Source organism: Hemitrygon akajei, chromosome 9 (assembly GCF_048418815.1).
Source record: "Hemitrygon akajei chromosome 9, sHemAka1.3, whole genome shotgun sequence".
Classification (NCBI taxonomy): Eukaryota; Metazoa; Chordata; class Chondrichthyes; order Myliobatiformes; family Dasyatidae; genus Hemitrygon; species Hemitrygon akajei.
The window spans coordinates 43,366,855-43,384,344 of NC_133132.1; the positions used below are offsets into that span (position 1 = coordinate 43,366,855).

Below are 17,490 nucleotides of genomic sequence, written 5' to 3' on the forward strand. Positions count from 1 at the left end.
CCTCAATGACTATCGCCCAGTTGCACTCACATCTACTGTGACGAAGTGCTTTCAGAGATTGGTCATGGCCAGAATCAACTCCTCCTAAGCAAGGACCTGGACCCACTACAATTCCCCTATTGCCACAATAGGTCTACAGTGGATACAATTTTGCTGGCTCTCCACTCACTGGCAATCAACACTGGTGCACCTCAAGGAAGCGTGTATATCCCACTGCTCTACTCTCTCCATATACACGATTGTGCGGCTAGGCTCAGCTCAAACACCATCTACAAATTTGTCAATGACACAACTATCACTGACAGAACTTCAGATGGTGACGAGGTGGTGTGGTGTACAGGAGCAAGATAGGTCCGCTGGTCGAGTGGTGTTGCATCAGTAACCTTCACTCAACATCAATAAGACTAAGGAATTGACTGTAGACTTCAGAAAGGGGAAGTCGAGGGAACACACCCCAGTCCTCATCAAGGGTTCAACAGTGGAAAGGGTGAGCAGTTCCACGTTCCTGGGTGTCAACATCTCTGAATATCTATCCTGGGGCCAATACACTGATGTAATTACAAAGGTGGCACAAAAGCAGTTATATTTCATCGGGTTTTTGAGGAGACATGGTATGTCAAAGACTCTTGCAAAATTCTAAAGATATACCACGAAGTGCATTCTAACTGCTTACATCACTGTCTGGTATGGAGAGGCCACTGCACAGGATTGTAAAAGGCTGCAGAAAATTGTAAACTCAGCCAGCCCATCCTGGGCTCGAGCCTCCCCAACATCGAGGACACCTTGAAAAGGTGATACGTCAGAAAGGCAGCATCTGTTATTTCATGAGCAGGGTGGGCAGGATCCTTCATGATATTGCTGTTCTTTCTCGGTCACCTTTCTGTATATATGCATGTCCTTGATGGCTGGTAGCCTGGTGCTGGTAATGCTTTGGACAGTTTTGACAACTACTTAGAGACTTCCTATCCACCACAATGCAGTGATGCAGCACGCTGGGAAGCTTTCTACTGCGCATCAGTAGAATGACCCAAGTATTGATGTGCATTCTATTCAGAAAGTCGAGACATTGGTGATCTTTCTTGATTGTGTAGGATGTTCTGAGACTATGAGAGGTTGTGCGCAATGAGCACTCCCAGGAGTTTGAAACTGCTCAAGTTTCCACTGCAGTGCTGCCGATGTAAAGAGTGGTGTGAGTTCTCCTGAAGTCACTGACCATCGATATCTTGTTGACACTGAGGAAGAGGTTATTTGCCTGGTACCTGGCCTTGAGCTCTTCCTCCCCGTCTCTGTAGGCTACCTCATCGTTGTTGGTGACGAGCTCTACCACTGTCGTGCCTGTGATATCATCGGCGAACTTGAGAACTTGATTACTTGGGTGTTTGGCTGTGCAGTCACGAGTGAACAGAGTGAATTTTATGTCATGTCCAAATGTTGGGGAATGCCATTACCACACTTGCAACAATCAAGTGCATCACTTGTAAATTACTAGAACCCAAAATTTTCTTTTCTACACGTATTGGTAAATTATTGTCACAGGCACAGAGGTGCAGTGAAGAACCTATCTTGCATACTGTCCAATCAATTGATATAACAGTGCACTGAGCTGTAGTCAATGAGCAATAATGAAATATACTGCCCTTTACTGTCCAAAAGCTCCAGAGTTGAGCATAGGATTAGGCAGATGGCATCTGCCAGAGACGTATTTTGGTGGTAGATGAAACACCAAATCCTCAAATTCATTTTCTTCAGGCAGTTTCAATTAAAAGCTGAGCAGCTGACTCTAGAGCTACACAAAGCTTTCTCTTTTAATTTCAAAACTAGACTTTATTCTTGATAAAAAATATACAAAGAAGCAGTTCAAAAAAAAACCTTCACATTCATGATCAGTACATCCAGTAGTATAAACTTTAGAGAGAAAAGAGACGTTAAATAAATATAGCACCTTTGCCCCTCACTTGGCTCTGAGGCGATACGCTTTTATTATCGAAGGACTCTAGAATGTGACCCTTCCCAACAGAGACTTTACACCCGCTGTAACAAGTTTCAGTGCATTCTTCAACACATACCCATGCAGCCTGGACTATGCTGGTCAGCATCATTCACTTACAGCTGGGGTTCCCAACCATTTTTATGCCATGGACTCCTACTGAGGGGTCTGTGGACACCAGGCTGGGAAACCCTGGCTTATGGACAACTTGCTGTGCTGGAACACCAACAAGTTTTGGGCATATCAAATTGTGTCCTACACTGAGTAGATGACCTTCCAGCAGCACCTGACATCTTGATGTCTGTTCCTGGGAAAACGCAAAAGATCAGAGTTTCCTCTGTTACGCAGCTACTGGGGATGAACTGAGACAAAGAGCCACGAATCCTCTTAGCAAATCCAGTCTGCAGAGAGTCTTCCTCACCGCAGCCATCCTGTTGGCAGCACACATTTGTAGACAAAAGCTCACTCTAGGGCGGCACCTCTCACCACCATCCAAGCGAGATCTTGGTGCTTGCTGGTCTGATACAGCAATGAGGCATATTGCCCTCTTCTCACTACTACCATCGGGCAGGAGGTACAGAGGCCTTAGATCCCACTGACTGGGTTCAGGGACAGTTATTAACCTACAAGTATCAGGCTCCCGAGCAGAAATGGGTAACTTAATCCACTGAACTGATTCTATGACCTATAGATTCACTCTTCACAACTCATGTTCGCAGTACTATTTGCAGTTTTCCTTCTTTTGTACTTTGATTCTGTGTTAGTCTTTGTCTATGCATGGTTTTTCATAATATTATACTGGTTATCTTTTTTTCTGTAAATGCCTGCAAGAAAATGAATCTCAAGGTAGAATATGGAAACATGAACATACTTTGATGTAAATTTTGAACTTTTTGAATTTTGTGGCCATATGGCTTGGAGTTTTTGCTCTGGGAACAAACCCATAAAACCCAGAGTGTTCTTGCCTCAGCGTCTACAGGACATTCCATGCTGACCAATACCCGATGGATTTGTGGTCACTTTTTAATACACTGCAACGTCCAACTTATTGGGACATTCTGTGGTAGAGGAGTCAGGCCTATCTTCCACTACACCAGGGATGGGTAGAACCTCAATACATTGATCCACAAACTGACTGATACAGCCACACTCAGAGGTAGTCATCGAGATGAGGGCAAAGTTGTGCACACTTTTTCCCCTGGTGGAAACAACCTAAAAGAACATCAAGAGGTTCTTCGTCCTCAAAAAGCAAGACAGAGTCGAAGGGGGTTGCACCCTTCACAAGTCATAGAATGACGTGCAACAACAATGATTGCAGTTGAAAGGTGTGGATGCAGGAGAGGATCTGAGGTGAAGAGCCAGCAAGCCACACTCTTTGCCTCTGAATACTGCGAAGCCCAGGGTCCGCTTTGTGGAACAGGATGAGACATGCTTATGCTTCACAGGGGTTCACTGCCTTAAGGAAGAGGATGGCACAGTTAGATCCTCACAGGCAGACGTACTAAAGATCGGCAGATTCTTTTATGTCGGTCGTTATGAGACAGCATGGTCTCCCAGAGCTTCCTGCACTCTAACAAGGAGGTACTAAATGATGGCAAGCAGAAGAGCCTGGATCAGCCACTTTCCCTGGAGGAGCTGAATGGCTCCCATCACTCCCATGGCACAAATGGAACTTCCAGAATTACTGGCAGCAATTTACCCAGCTCCGCTGGACTGGATGAGGCCAGACCAGCTGGAAGTGTATCACACTATACTTCTGGCTGACAGCGTTTCTGACAAGGAAGGGCAGAAGGGGAAGAGGGAAGACATCAGGAACTGGAGACCCATTTTGCTGTTGTACATGGACTGAAAGTGGCAATTCTGTGGGTGGAAACTCCTTGTTAATGGGAGAGGCCAGTGGAGAATGGCCAGACTGGTTCAAGCTGACAGTGACTCAAATAACCATGTATTACACCAGTGGAGTGCAGAAGAGCATCTCTGAGTAACTTGAAGATAACAAACACTGTAAAGTTAACAGATTTCTAGCTAAATTACAAAATAAGCAAAAACAACTGTGGAGACTAGAAATCTGAAACAGGAAAATTTCAAAAGCATGATTAATTTAGATTTACAGACATGATTTAATTATTCTCAGTGTGGATTGTGTATATCAAGTCAAATTCTGAATGTGAATCCCTTTGTTCACTCCATAGATGCAGCTGATTTGATCAGTAGCACTTCTTCAAAATTCTGAACTCTTATGTTACATTACAGTAAACAATATAATATAGAATTTGTCAAGTACAATGCCAGAACAATTTTGCAATAATACAATCTTCCCAATGTTACCTCCAGTCTTACAATTACTATGGCAACCCATATAAACGCTGAAAAATTCTGGCTTTGAACTATGATTGAACGGTTCTGGTATATTTTACATTCCTACTTTATGTTCAAAGCTGCAAATACTTTTTCAATTGGCGAATTCATCTAAACTGGGTAGAATTTGGTCAAATAGTAGAATTAACAATATGGCAAGGAAACAAGTCACATGACTGGCTATTAAGACGTGAAACAAAGAGAGAGTGGTACATTCAAAAAATAAAGTGAATTTGACTAAAAGTAGATGTTCAAACACAAAATAATCACGCTCTGACACAGTAAATTAAGTTTTGAAAATTGTACTGTTGAAAGAAACCCATGAGGAAGCATTCAACGCGGATAGAAAATTATGCCAAAGATGAGATACCATACTTGTGAGGGAAGAGTTGAGATTAGGACACCATTGTGAAAACTGGCCACGATTGGGACTGAGGTATGAAATCATAGTGGTATTGATCCAAAACATGGATGGATGTGTGGGATGAAAAGATGGACCGTTATCTTACCCTTCTATTCTTCATTTGCTCATTTAATAACACTCTGTAGAAATCATGCAGTCAGAAACATCTCCGGACAGAAATGGCAAAAGTCCAGTTGTGGACTACAGGAGGAATGGAGACAGGCTAGCCCCTATTGACATCAATGGATTTGGGGTTGAGAGGGTGAACAGCTTTAAGTTCCTGTTAGGGTTAATGTTAGGGTTAATTCGAGACTGCCATTACAGGTCAGGAGTGGCTCACGTAATGAGAGGGAGGGGGGAAGCGAAACTGGGGACTCCGCTACACCAAAACTACTAGTGTCACGCGATTCAGTAAACAAAAGAAACAGGTAACTCGTGCGTGTATGACATCGGGCCAATAAGATGGACACAAGTGCCCGATGTTACCTAATATGTAGCGGGGGGTTGTGCTGGGGGGAAAAGGGATATAAATAAGAGCAGATTGTAAGGGGGGGTCGGAACGCGCCTTCTCCAGCGACTCCGTCGATTCGCTGTGCCAGTTACGAATTCTGCAATAAACCCAAGTTTTGTAATATTCCGGTGTTGGTTGTCTCTCTTCCTAAACGAACACAGGGCAGAATTTCAAGCCCAACAGTTCCTCAGCATAAACATCACTGAGGATCTCAAATGCTCTGTACATACCGGCTAGGTGGTGAAAAAGGCACAACAGCGTCTCTTTCACCTCAAACGGTTGAAATAGTTTGGTATGGGCCCCCAAATCCTATGAACTTTCTATAGGGGCATGACTGAGAGCATCCTGACTGGCTGCATCGCTGCCCGGTATGGGAGCTGTACTTCCCTCAATCGCAGGACTCTGCAGAGAGTGGTGCGGACAGCCCAGTGCATTTGTAGATGTGAACTTCCCAATATTCAGGACATTTACAAAGACAGGTGTGTAACAAGACAGACCCGAAGGATCATTGGGGACCAGAGTCACCCTAACCACAAACTGTTCCAGCTGCTACCACCCAGGGAACTGTGCCACAGCATAAAAGCCAGGACCGACAGCGGGACAGCTTCTTCCACCAGGCCATCAGACTGATTAATTCATGCTGACACAACTGTATTTCTATGTTATATTGACTGTCCTGTTGTACATAATATTATAAACTAGTATAAATTGCATATTGCACATTTAGACAGAGACGTAATGTAAAGACTTGCACTCCTCATGTATGTGAAGGATGTAAGAAATAAAGTCAATTCAATTCACTCCATCTATCTAGGCCTTAGATTGGGAATACCATGCAAACTGTGTACATGTCAGACAAGGTCTCCTCCTAATATCTTAGCATGGATAATTCGGGCATTCAGCCAATGAAGACAATCACAAATCAGCATATTTCTTCTTCAAAAGCAAAAGAACCTGGGGTGGCATTGAACTAAAATGCCCCACAAAAAGAACTGAAATCTCTTCCTCCACCAAAAATGAAAACATCATAATTCAGAATTCCAGGTGAGAGTGGGGAAGGGAAGAAAGGAACACAGGAATACGGCACCACAAATTCATTTTTCACACTAAAGTCAAAAAGGCATCCAATGGAGGTCCCTAACTTGCATGTTTTAACAAATTTCTCACAAAAGCAGAAGGCCTTTAGAAAATTATCAAAGGCTTGTTAGTTAGCTAAAAAGTGACGAAAAGGGAAGTTTCACATGTCATGAAATTGAAGCTATAATAGGGAAAATTTACACAGATCTGAAGTACACACTCCTGTGGTTAGAGGCACCACATCTTTTAAACTTTGAGAAAAAGAAAAATGCAAAACAATGCCGCAAGTGTTTTAAATTGCCCTGACAAAATCGGCACAGATATGTTGGGCCAAACTATTGTAAACTTGAAAGCCTATGTAAACAGTCACATATTATCTTACAACATAGGATAATACCAATGAAATGGAATCAAGAAAATATTTAGCTGGAAATTTAATGTGGGAAAACTGTTGCGATTTTGCCAACAGTGACATTTTAACGCCAACAATATTATTTTACGTATTTATGAAGTGTAATAAAACCAAATTAGGATTGAGAAAATAGATGACAATGGTCTGTTGCTGCGTACGGTTCTGTGTCTCTATTACCGCATGGAGAGGGAGAATACAAATCTGAAATATAGAATCCTATGTAAATACCTTTAATTTTGAAAGTAGCAAAATTAGATCAAATCAAAATGAAATTTCAGCCTGTAAAAAAAATCCAGACTCAGTAAGAGTCTCTTTATACTAATGATTAATTAGTTTCTAGTCAATAATTTTCAATGACCACACCAGTAAGGAAAGCATAATTTATTAACAGCCACCAATAATTAACTACAAGAAAATTAAATGGTATTAATGTATATATAATTGGTTGATAAATGACAAAAACAGTTGGGCTAAAGGAAGGCAATGAGCACTTTCAAAACAAATCTACTTCCCTCCAGTACATGACTGAATCATCCAACGTCAATGTCTCCACAAACACATCGGCTCCATGATACCATGCCAAAGGCAAGGTACTTTACGGTTTTTTTTTGGAAGAATCACAAAGCCTTTCTATTGCTTACAAAGCATGTCAAAATTGCAAACCAATATTCTCCACTTTTCTGGATTATTTTAACTCCAACAATACCAAAGCTTGGCACAATGAAAGAAAGGTATCATGCTTGACTGACAATCATTCAAGTCCTTCTATCATCATTTCACAGTGACTACAATCTCTTTCAACTATAACTTGCAATGGTTTCAAAACTTCCCAAACACAACCTCCCAACACAAAAAGGCAATAGCAACCCTGAATCAGTTCTTGAACCAGATGACCAGGTCCACCCAATACATTTGATGAGAAGATTTTCAGTGTGCCTTACAGTGAAGTTTGGGAGCCTGAAGGAAAATCCAGTATAGGACCTGGGTGGTTGACGGAATCAAATATAAAAACTGAAGGGCAACAAGAAGGATTCAAAGTTACTAAGTCTGAAGAGTGGCAGGTTCAAAAATGAGGGAAAGGATATTGTATTAACCAGTAATACAATTATTAAGGGTAATGACCCAGGTGCCAAATGGACTAGCTGTACATGTCTTGCCATAGTTAAGCCTATCATACAGGTTAAGTTTTTTTAAATAAACATTGATCAAAGGTCACAAGTTTTAATTCCACCATGCAGTTACAGAATTTAAATTCAAAGTTAAATTTTTTAAAAAGGACTCAAAAATCAATAACTCAGATTACCACATCATCATAAAACCCAACTGGTTCATTAACATTTGTCAGTGATGGGTCTGTTAGCTATACCCAATCTGGCCTATACATGACTCAAACCCAGTAACACAGTTGACTCTCAGCTGCCTCCCCCATTCTGGGATATTCAGAGAAACAATGAATGCCAGCATTGCAAGTGACATACACATTCCTTGAATGTATAAATCATTTTTTCCATCATAGCAGAGTGTGATTATGGACTACATCAATTCATATAATGTCATGTATTCACATTTACAGTTCTTCCTCACCTACACCAAAGATAAAGACAACTTCAGAGAATAGCTAGCTAGTTAGAACTACTTTGTAATGCAAGTCAATTACGTATAAATTTATGAACACCTTCCATCTCTTTTACAAAATCAATCTGTTGACTATTCTTTAACTAGAAAACTGATAACAAAATTAAGTGTGAGCAGGGTGCTGAAATGTAATTATTTTGCAGAGAAATATGGGAGAAAATGTAGATCAGCTTGCTCTTAGGCAATGGTATAACATAGTTAGTGGCAGAGTTTTAATACAGAATGCATTAAATGATCACACATAAAATACTGCCTTCAGATATACAATGAATTTCAAGCATTTGGTGATTCTATCCCCATATTTGCTGCCATTTACATTGGGACAATCCAAATATTACAATTTGGACCAGCAGACCATAAGACATAAGAGCAGAATTAGGCCACTCAGCCCATCGAGTCTGTTCTGCCATTCCTTCCTGGTTGATTTATTATCCCTCTCAACCCCATTCTCATGTTTTCTCCCTGCAACCTTTGATACCCTGACTAATCAGGAACCTATCAACTTCCATTTTAAATATACATTTTAAATGACTTGGTCTCCACAACCATTTGTGGAAATGAATTATACATAATCAGCACCCTCTGGCTAAAGAAATTACCCTTCATCTGATCTATGTGGACACCCCTCTACTCTAACGCTGTGCCCTCTGTTCCTAGACTTACCCAAAGTAAACGTCCCCTCCACATTCACTGTCTAGGCCTTTCAATATTCGATAGGTTTTGACTGAGGTGCCCAGAGGCAAATGCTCATACATTAACTCCTTCATTCCCACAATCATTCTTGTGAACCTCCTCTGGGTCCTCTCCAACACTAACACATCTTTTCTTAGTTAAGGGACTCAACTGTTCACAATACTCCAAGTGCAGTCTAACCAATGCCTTATAAGCCTCAGTATCACATCCTTGCTCCTGTATTCTAGTCCTCTTGAAATGAATGCTAACACTGTGTTTGCCTTCTTTAACCACGAACTCACCCTGCAAGTTAATCTTTAGAGAGCTGACTCATTGCTTCCATCCATCATTGCTACCTGCTCCTCCATCTATCTTATTATCTGCAAACTTGGCCACAAAGCCATCAATTTCTTCATACGAATCACTGACATATAATGTTAAAAGATGTGGTCCCAATACAGACACCCACAGTCACTGGCAGCCAACAAAAAAGGGCACCCTTTATTCCCCACTCTTTGCCTCCTGCCAGTCAGCCAATCTTCCATCCATGCTGGTGTCTTTCCTATAATACCATGGGCTCTTATCTTGTTAAGCAGCCTCATGTACAGCACCTTGTCAAAGGTTTTCCGAAAATCCAAATGAACAACATCCACTGACTCTCCTTTGTTTATCCTGCCTGTTACTTCCTCAAAGAATTCCAAAGATTTGTCAGGCAAGATTTCTCTGAAAGAAACCATGCTGACTTGAAGCAAGTAGGGTCAACCCAAGTGCAAAATTCAGAAATGAGGTAATAGGCAGTGAGTATCCATTCAATTTAAATGTTCCAATTCCTCAAGCAGATTATACACATGTACAATATGCCTATAAATAAATCATAATCACATGCTTGCAATTCTGCAGTTTAAAACTATATAGGGGTGAAAAGTGTAAAGTTACCTTAAAGTGAACTATAACGTTCCATGGCAGTACAGTGTTCGATGCATGCAGATCAAAAAGTAAACCAATAGGATAATGCCTGATGAAAAACAAAGACAACACTAGTAACTGAAAATGAAAATTTATATTTCATGCAGTCATCGTCGGAAGCATTTTTAGAATATTTAAATATTGTGATTAAAAATGAATTCATTGGCCACACAATTTTTTAGTCTAAAGCACAGGAAAACTGCTCATATTAAATGCAGCACTTGAAACACTTAGGTTCACATTTGCACTTTGGTCACAGAACAATGAATGACACTGTAAGACTATGAAGAACAGTAGGTGTTACCTGTTTTGTTTAAAAAAAAGCGTAAAAGTTGGTTATGAACCATGAAACTGGGCACCCGAATGGATCAGTCCAGTTACATGGAATAAAGTGGGGTGGGGATCTTTAGTTACCCATGAATGTGGCAGATAACCGTGGCCTGGCCCACCATTTGTCTCAGCACGAATCCAGGCACGGACTTCCACAGGGAGATCACTTCCCAGCACATCAGCAAATGGCAGGGCAGAAAGGACCTCGCACGGCTTACGTGGTTGTCTGGACAAGTACAGGACTTAGGCCTGCCCAACTTCAATTCATCATCACCCATATCCGCTATTTAAGTTCAATGACTGTGAAGGTCACAAGCACCTGGAATTTTAAACGGTGGTTTAAAAAATACTTAAGCCGACTAAACACAAGTGATTCTGCAGATGCTGGAAGTCCAGAGTAACAAACCCCAAATACTGGAAAAACTCAGCAGGTCAAGCAACATCTATGGAAGCCGATAAACGGTTGACATTTTGGAACTGGTGAAGCGTCTCAGTCCAGCACGTCATCCGATCGTTATTCCCCTCCATTAGTGCTGCCTGACCTGCTGAGTTCCTCCTGTGGGTGTGAATTTCTGTGAGAGACTTAAGCTGAACACAAAGCATTTTGACAGACCTAATTAAACAATTAAAAATGTTCTTTACCCATCTTACTCCTGATAAACAATTTCTTCCAGTAATTTGAACATACCTGCAGTATTTGCACAAAATTTAGCAGGTAATTTCCCTACCCAGTGTCATTGGACAGACAAAGATGCCAAAAGAGACTTGGCACTGCTGAAATCCTGTGGTTACCAACATACCAATTAGTCACTTGGCTGTTGGTTGAGATCTGCACAGATATGAACATTTCCTTCAAATGTAATACTGAATTCAGCTTAAGATCCTATGTAGTGCATGTTAAATGCACCTTGACTAACGATCTGAATTAGTAAAGCATTTGACAAGGTCCCACACGAGAGGCTGGTCAAGAAGGTTCAGTCACTCGGTATTCAGGATGAGGTAGTAAATCGGATTGGACATCGGCTTTGTGGGAGAAGCCAGAGAGTGGTAGGAGAGTGTTGTCTCTATGACTGGAGGCCTGTGACCAGTGGTGTACCACTGGATGATAATGCAGTTAACTGGATCAGCAAATTTGCAGATGACCCCAAGTTTGGGGCTGTAGTAGACAGTGAGGAAAGCTATCATGGCTTGCAGAGGGATCTGCACCAGGTGAAAAAATGGGCTGAGAAAAGGCAGATGGAATTTAATGCAGACAAGTATGAGGTTTTGCACTTCCATAGGACCAATCAAGGTAGATCTTACACAGTGAATGGTAGGGTACTGAGGAGTGTGGTAGAAACAAGGTATCTGGGAATACAGGTCCATCATTTGTTGAAAGTGGCATCACAGGTAGATAGGGTCATAAAGAAAGCACATTCGTCTTCATAAATCAATATATTGTGTACAGAAGATGGGATCTTATGTTGAAGTTGTACAAGATGCTGGTGAGGTCTGATGTAGTTTTGGTCATCTACCTACAGGAAAGATGTAAACAAAGTTGAGCTGGTGAACAGAAAATTTACAAGGATGTTGCTAGGTCCGGAGGACCCAAGTTATAATGAAAGATTGAATAGGTTAGGACTATTTTTTTTTAGAATGTAAAAGATTGAGAGGAGATTTGATAGAAGTATGAGGAATATAGATAGGATAAATACAAGCTGGCTTTCTTCACTGAGATTAGGTGGGACAACTAGAGGTCATGGTTTAAAGGTGAAAGGTGAGAAGCTTAAGTGGAACACGAGGGAAAATTTCTCCACTTACAGGGTCGTGAGAAAGTGGAATGAGCTGCCAGCACAAGTGGTGCATGCAAGCTTCTTTTCAACATTTAAGAGAAGTTTGATAGGTACATGGATAGTAGGGATATGGAGGGCTGTGGTCCTGGTGCAGGTCGATGGGAGGAGGCAGTTTATATGGTTTTGCCGTGGACTAGAGGGGCCAAAGGGCCTTTTTTTGAGTTATACCTCTATGACATGCTACTTGAAATGCACCTTAACTAATGATCTGAATTACATTCTACAACTCTCATTTGTATCATTCTATAGTACAATTTTTACCGCAGTTGTTAACTGATCTTTTAAAGTCATAGGCCTTTACATTTTTTTTCCTTAATTCCCACGTCATCTTAGTGCAGTGGAACAATCGCATCTGCTCTACTGCAAAAGTTCTAGCCTGTGAACTAGGAGCTATAATCACTTGGCTGAGGGCAAGTTGGATCCAGTGACTCAGTTCCCTTTCAACCACATTACACAGACAGAGATACTTAACTGGTAAGGGGATTAAGGGTCACAGAGAGAATGCCAAAGAATTAGGTTAATTAAAAAAAACAGCTATGATTGAATGATGGAGCAGAATCAATGTACCAAATGTTCTTAATCAGCTCCTACATCTTATTGTCTTACTTCAGACAAGTGTTTTCACTCTTGACTCAGAACTAAAAAGTAAAATTAAATTTCAGTGATTCATTAACCTGTATTTTTAAAGTACTACTGGAGTTTTATTAATAATCTCATGAATTGCATCAGCAACATAAGCATTTATAAACCATACTTTAATTACAAACCTGAATCAACTCAGAGCAATAAGAAAATTTCTCCCTTTATACATTAAATGTCTCACAGCAGAAGTCTTAGAATTTTTTGTCACAAGAGGACAATACCCAAGGAGTTACCTGGATCCTTCAAATTTGCTGACCTTCAAAACAGGTCAACAGCAGATGCCATTTAATTGGTTCTTCACTCAGCCCTAGAACAACAGGACAGTGAAGATGCATACATTAAGATGCTCTTCAATGACAACTCATCATTCAAAACTACTGTCACCTTAAACTCATCAGTAAGCTCCAAGATCTGGGCCTTGGTACCTCCTTGTGCAATTGGGTCTTTGATTTCCTCACTGGCAGACCCCAGATACTCCAGGTTGGCAACAACATCTCCTCCACTCACCATCAGCACAGGTGCACCACAGGGCTGTGCGCTTAGCCTCCAGATAGACTCACTTTATAATGATGATTGTGTGGTTAAGTACTGCTCCAAAGACGCATTTAAGTTTGCTGACATCACCACTCTTGTTAGCCAAATCCAAGGAGATGACAAATTGGCATACAGGTCGGAGATTGAAAGTCTAGTTGAGAGGCGTCAAAGCGACTTCTCACTCAACGTCAGCACACACAAAATGCTGGAGGAACTCAGCAGGCCAGGCAGCATCTATGGAAAAAAAGTACAGTCGACATTTCGAGCCCAAACCCTTCGACAGGACTGGCGAAAAATAAAGCTGAGGAGCAGATTTAAAAGGTGAGGGGAGGGGAGAGAGACCAGGTGATGGGTGAAACTTGGAGTTGGGAAGTTGACTGGTGAGATGAGGTGAAAGAGGGGAAAGGGGATGGGTAATGGGGGGGGCATTACCACTAGTTTGAGAAACCAATGTTCATGCCATCAGGTTGGGAGACTACCCAAATGGAATACAAGGTGTTGATCCTCCAACCTAAGTGTGGCCTCGTCACAACAGTAGAGGAGGCCACAGATGGGCATATTGGTTTGGGAATGGGAAGTAGAATTAAAATGGGTGGCCATTGGGAGATCCCGCTTAATCTGGCAGATGGAGCATAGATGCTCAGCGAAGGAGGCCACATCGGCAGCACTAAACACAGTAAATGACCCCAACAGACTCACAGATGAAGTGTCACCTCACCCGGAAGGACTATTTAGGGCTCTGGGTGGTAGTGAGGAAGGTGGTGTACGGGCAGGTGTAGCACTTGTTCCGCTTGCAAGGGCAAGTGCCAGGAGGGAGAACAGTGGGGAGGGACAAATGGACAATGCAGTCGTGTAGGGAGCGACCCCTGCGGAAAGCAGAAAGTGGGGGTAGGGGAAAGATGTGCTTGGTGGTGGGATCTTGTTGGAGATGGCAGTAATTTTGGAGAATTATATGCTGGATGTGGAGTGTGGTGGGGTGGTAGGTGAGGACAAGAGGAACCCTATCCCTGGTAGGCTGGCAGGAGGATGGGGTAAGAGCAGACGTGCGTGTAATGGAAGAGATGTGGTTGAGGGCAGTGGTGGAGGAACAGAAGCACCTTTCTTTGGAAAAAAAAAGGACATTTCCTTTGTGCTAGAATGAAAAGCCTCATCCTGAGACTAGATGCAGCAGAGACGGAAGAATTGAGAAAAGGGGATGGCATTTTTATAAGTAGTAGGGTGGGACAAGGTGTAGTCTAGGTGGCTGTGAGACTGTGGGTTTGTAATAGACACTGGTGGATAAGGTGCTTCTGGAGATAGAGACAATGAGATTGAAAAAGGGAAGGGAGGTGTCAGAAATGGACCAGGTGAATTTAAGGGCAGGGTGGAATTTGGAGGCAAAGTGGATGAAGTCGACGAGCTCAGCATGGGTACTGCACCAATGCAGTTGTCAATGTAGTGTAGGAAAAGTGTGGGATGGTCACTAGTGGCCGACAAACAGGCAGGCATGGCTGGGACCCATAAAAGTGGCCCTTTTGATTGAAGGAAGTGGAAGAAGCCAAAGGAGATATTGAGAGCGTGAACAAGTTCCACTAGGCAGAGGAGAGTAGTGATGGAGGGGAACTGGTTAGGACTGGTGTCCAGAAAAAAAAAGAGAGCTTTGAGGCCTTCCTGGAGGGGGAGGGGGATGGGGATGGACATCCATAATAAAAATGAGGTGACGGGAGCCAGTGAACTTGAAATCCTTGAAAAGATCAAGAGTGTGTGAGGCATCACAGATGTGGGTAGGTAGGGACTGAACTGGGGGTGAATAAAAAAGAGTCAAGGTAAGCCAATATGCATTCAATGGGGCAGGAACAAGCTGAAACAATGGGTCTATCTGGACTTGCCGGCTTATGGATCTTGGGTAGGAGGCAGAAACGGGAGGTGCGGGAACTATGAAGTTGGTGGCAGTGGATGCGAGATCCCCAGAGTCAATAAGGTTGGTGACGATGGCCTGGTGTTCCTTACTGAGGTCCTGTTCGAGGGACAAGAAAGAGGAGGTGTCAAGAGTTGGTGCTGGACCCCGGCAAGGTAGAGCACCTCCTATAGTGGGTTTGATGGTGAGATTAGGATTGGTGCTGAGGGAATGGAGAGCCAAGCGTTTGGAATAGGAGAGGGGAGTGTTAAAGTCTAGACGGTTAATGTCCTGTCAGCAGTTGGCAATGAAAAGGTCCGAAGCAGACAGAAGACCAGGGCAGGGTGTCCAGGAAGAGGAGAAGGGTTTAAGACAGGAGAAGGGATCATCTAGTGCAGGGTGGAAAATCCCTGCCAGAGAAATAGGTTTTTAAAAAAAGAAACAGACAACAGCACCTCTACTTTATTAGAAGCTTGCACAGATTCGACATGTCACCAAAAACTTTGAAAAATTTCCATAGACACACAGTGGAGAGTATCCTAACTGGTTGAATCGGAGCTTTATATGGAAACAGGAATGGAGAAGGCTAAAGGAAGTAATACAGAGCTATAGGCAAAGCTCTCCCTACAATTGAATACATTTACAGGGAGCACTGTCACTAGAAAGAAGCATTCACAATTGACTTGTGCCATCTAAGTCTGCCCTCTTCTCACAACTATCACTGGGCAGGAGGCACAGAACTCTTTGGTCTCACACCACAAGGTTCAGGAACAATTCTTACTCTACAACCACTAGGCTCATGAACGGGTGTGGATAACTTCAATCAGCACTACTCTGAACTGATAGGCTCACTTTCAAGGACTCTTTACAACCATGTCCTCAGAATTATTTTTATTTGCATTTCATGTCTTCCTTTGTACATCAGTTACTTGTCAGTCCTGTCCGTTTGTGCGCATTTTAAAAAAATAAAATTCCACTGAAATTATTTTTTCCTGTAAATGCCTGCAAGTAAATGAATCTCAAGATAGTATATGGTAATACGTACATACTTTGAACTTTTTGAACTATGTCTGAAAGATGGCAATTACTGTTTTTTGAATTTCTTTGTAATCACGAATGGAAAGTCTTCAAGCAATAGTCAACCGTGGTTAAAGAATACAAAGTTCAAAAACACCGAGAAGCAACCCAAAATAGGAAACCCTAGCACACAGGAAGAGGAGTAGTGATGACATAGCTGTGCCTGCAACATTATCTGAGCTCCATTGAATAGTGGCCAATAAAAGACAACATAACCAGTCTCTAAAGAAATGCACATGCTAAGAGAATCAATAATGTTAATGAAAACAAGGGCAGTCAATTGCAGGAGGAAGAACTGTTTATTGGCAGTTTTCTCAATTGTAATTGATGAAAGTACTGATATAAAAGATATGGCTCAGTTTGAGCAAACACGAGGAAATCTGCAGATGCTGGAAATTCAAACAACAACACACACAAAATGCTGGTGGAACACAGCAGGCCAGACAGCATCTATAAGGAGAAGATCTGTCAACGTTTTGGGCCGAGACCCTTCGTCAGGACTAACCAAAAGGAAAGACAGTAAGAGATTTGAAAGTAGTGGGGGGAGGGGGAAATGCGAAATGATAGGAGAAGACTGGAGGGGGTGGGATGAAGCTAAGAGCTGGAAAGGTGATTGGCGAAAGTGATACAGAGCTGGAGAAGGGAAAGGATCATGGGACGGGACCACTATATTTTTTTACTAAGTATTGTATGTAATTAGTTTTGCTACAACAAGTGTATGGGACATTGGAAAAAAAAGTTGAATTTCCCCATGGGGATGAATAAAGTATCTATCTATCTATCTATACAATCCCCTCTCCCTCAGATCCCATCTTCAGCTCCTGGGCCCTCAGAGGCTCCATCTTCCTCTCACCCCAACCCTTCCCTCTACCAGCCTCCCTCCCGCCTCTGATCCCATCTCTCATCCGTGCCGGGTCTTTACCATTCCCTCTGACTTTCAACTCTCTGAGGCAGAGCGCTCTGTCCTCAGTAAGGGCCTCAGCTTTGTCCCCCTTCGCCCACACCTCAGTGAGTTCCGTGTACGCCATGACGCTGAACTCTTCTTCCGCCGGCACCGTCTCCAAGCTTACTTCTTTGACAAGGACTCTCCTACCCCCACCGGTGACCCCTTCTCCCGTCTTCAACACTCCTCCTCTTCATGGACACCCCGCTCTGGTCTTCTGCCTGCTCTGGATCTC

The 17,490-nt window shown here is 42.5% G+C and overlaps 1 protein-coding gene across 4 annotated transcripts in view; it reads right to left on the reverse strand.

Moving 5' to 3' along the window:
- The window catches only part of atg5 (ATG5 autophagy related 5 homolog (S. cerevisiae)), a 164,552-nt gene that overhangs the window by 103,965 nt on the left and 43,097 nt on the right, over positions 1 to 17,490 (reverse strand). For all 4 annotated transcript variants that reach the window (XM_073055842.1, XM_073055844.1, XM_073055843.1 and 1 more), the window contains one exon: positions 9,992 to 10,070. In XM_073055842.1, the coding sequence (XP_072911943.1) occupies positions 9,992 to 10,070 (79 nt within the window). The remainder of the gene's footprint in view (positions 1 to 9,991; positions 10,071 to 17,490) is intronic.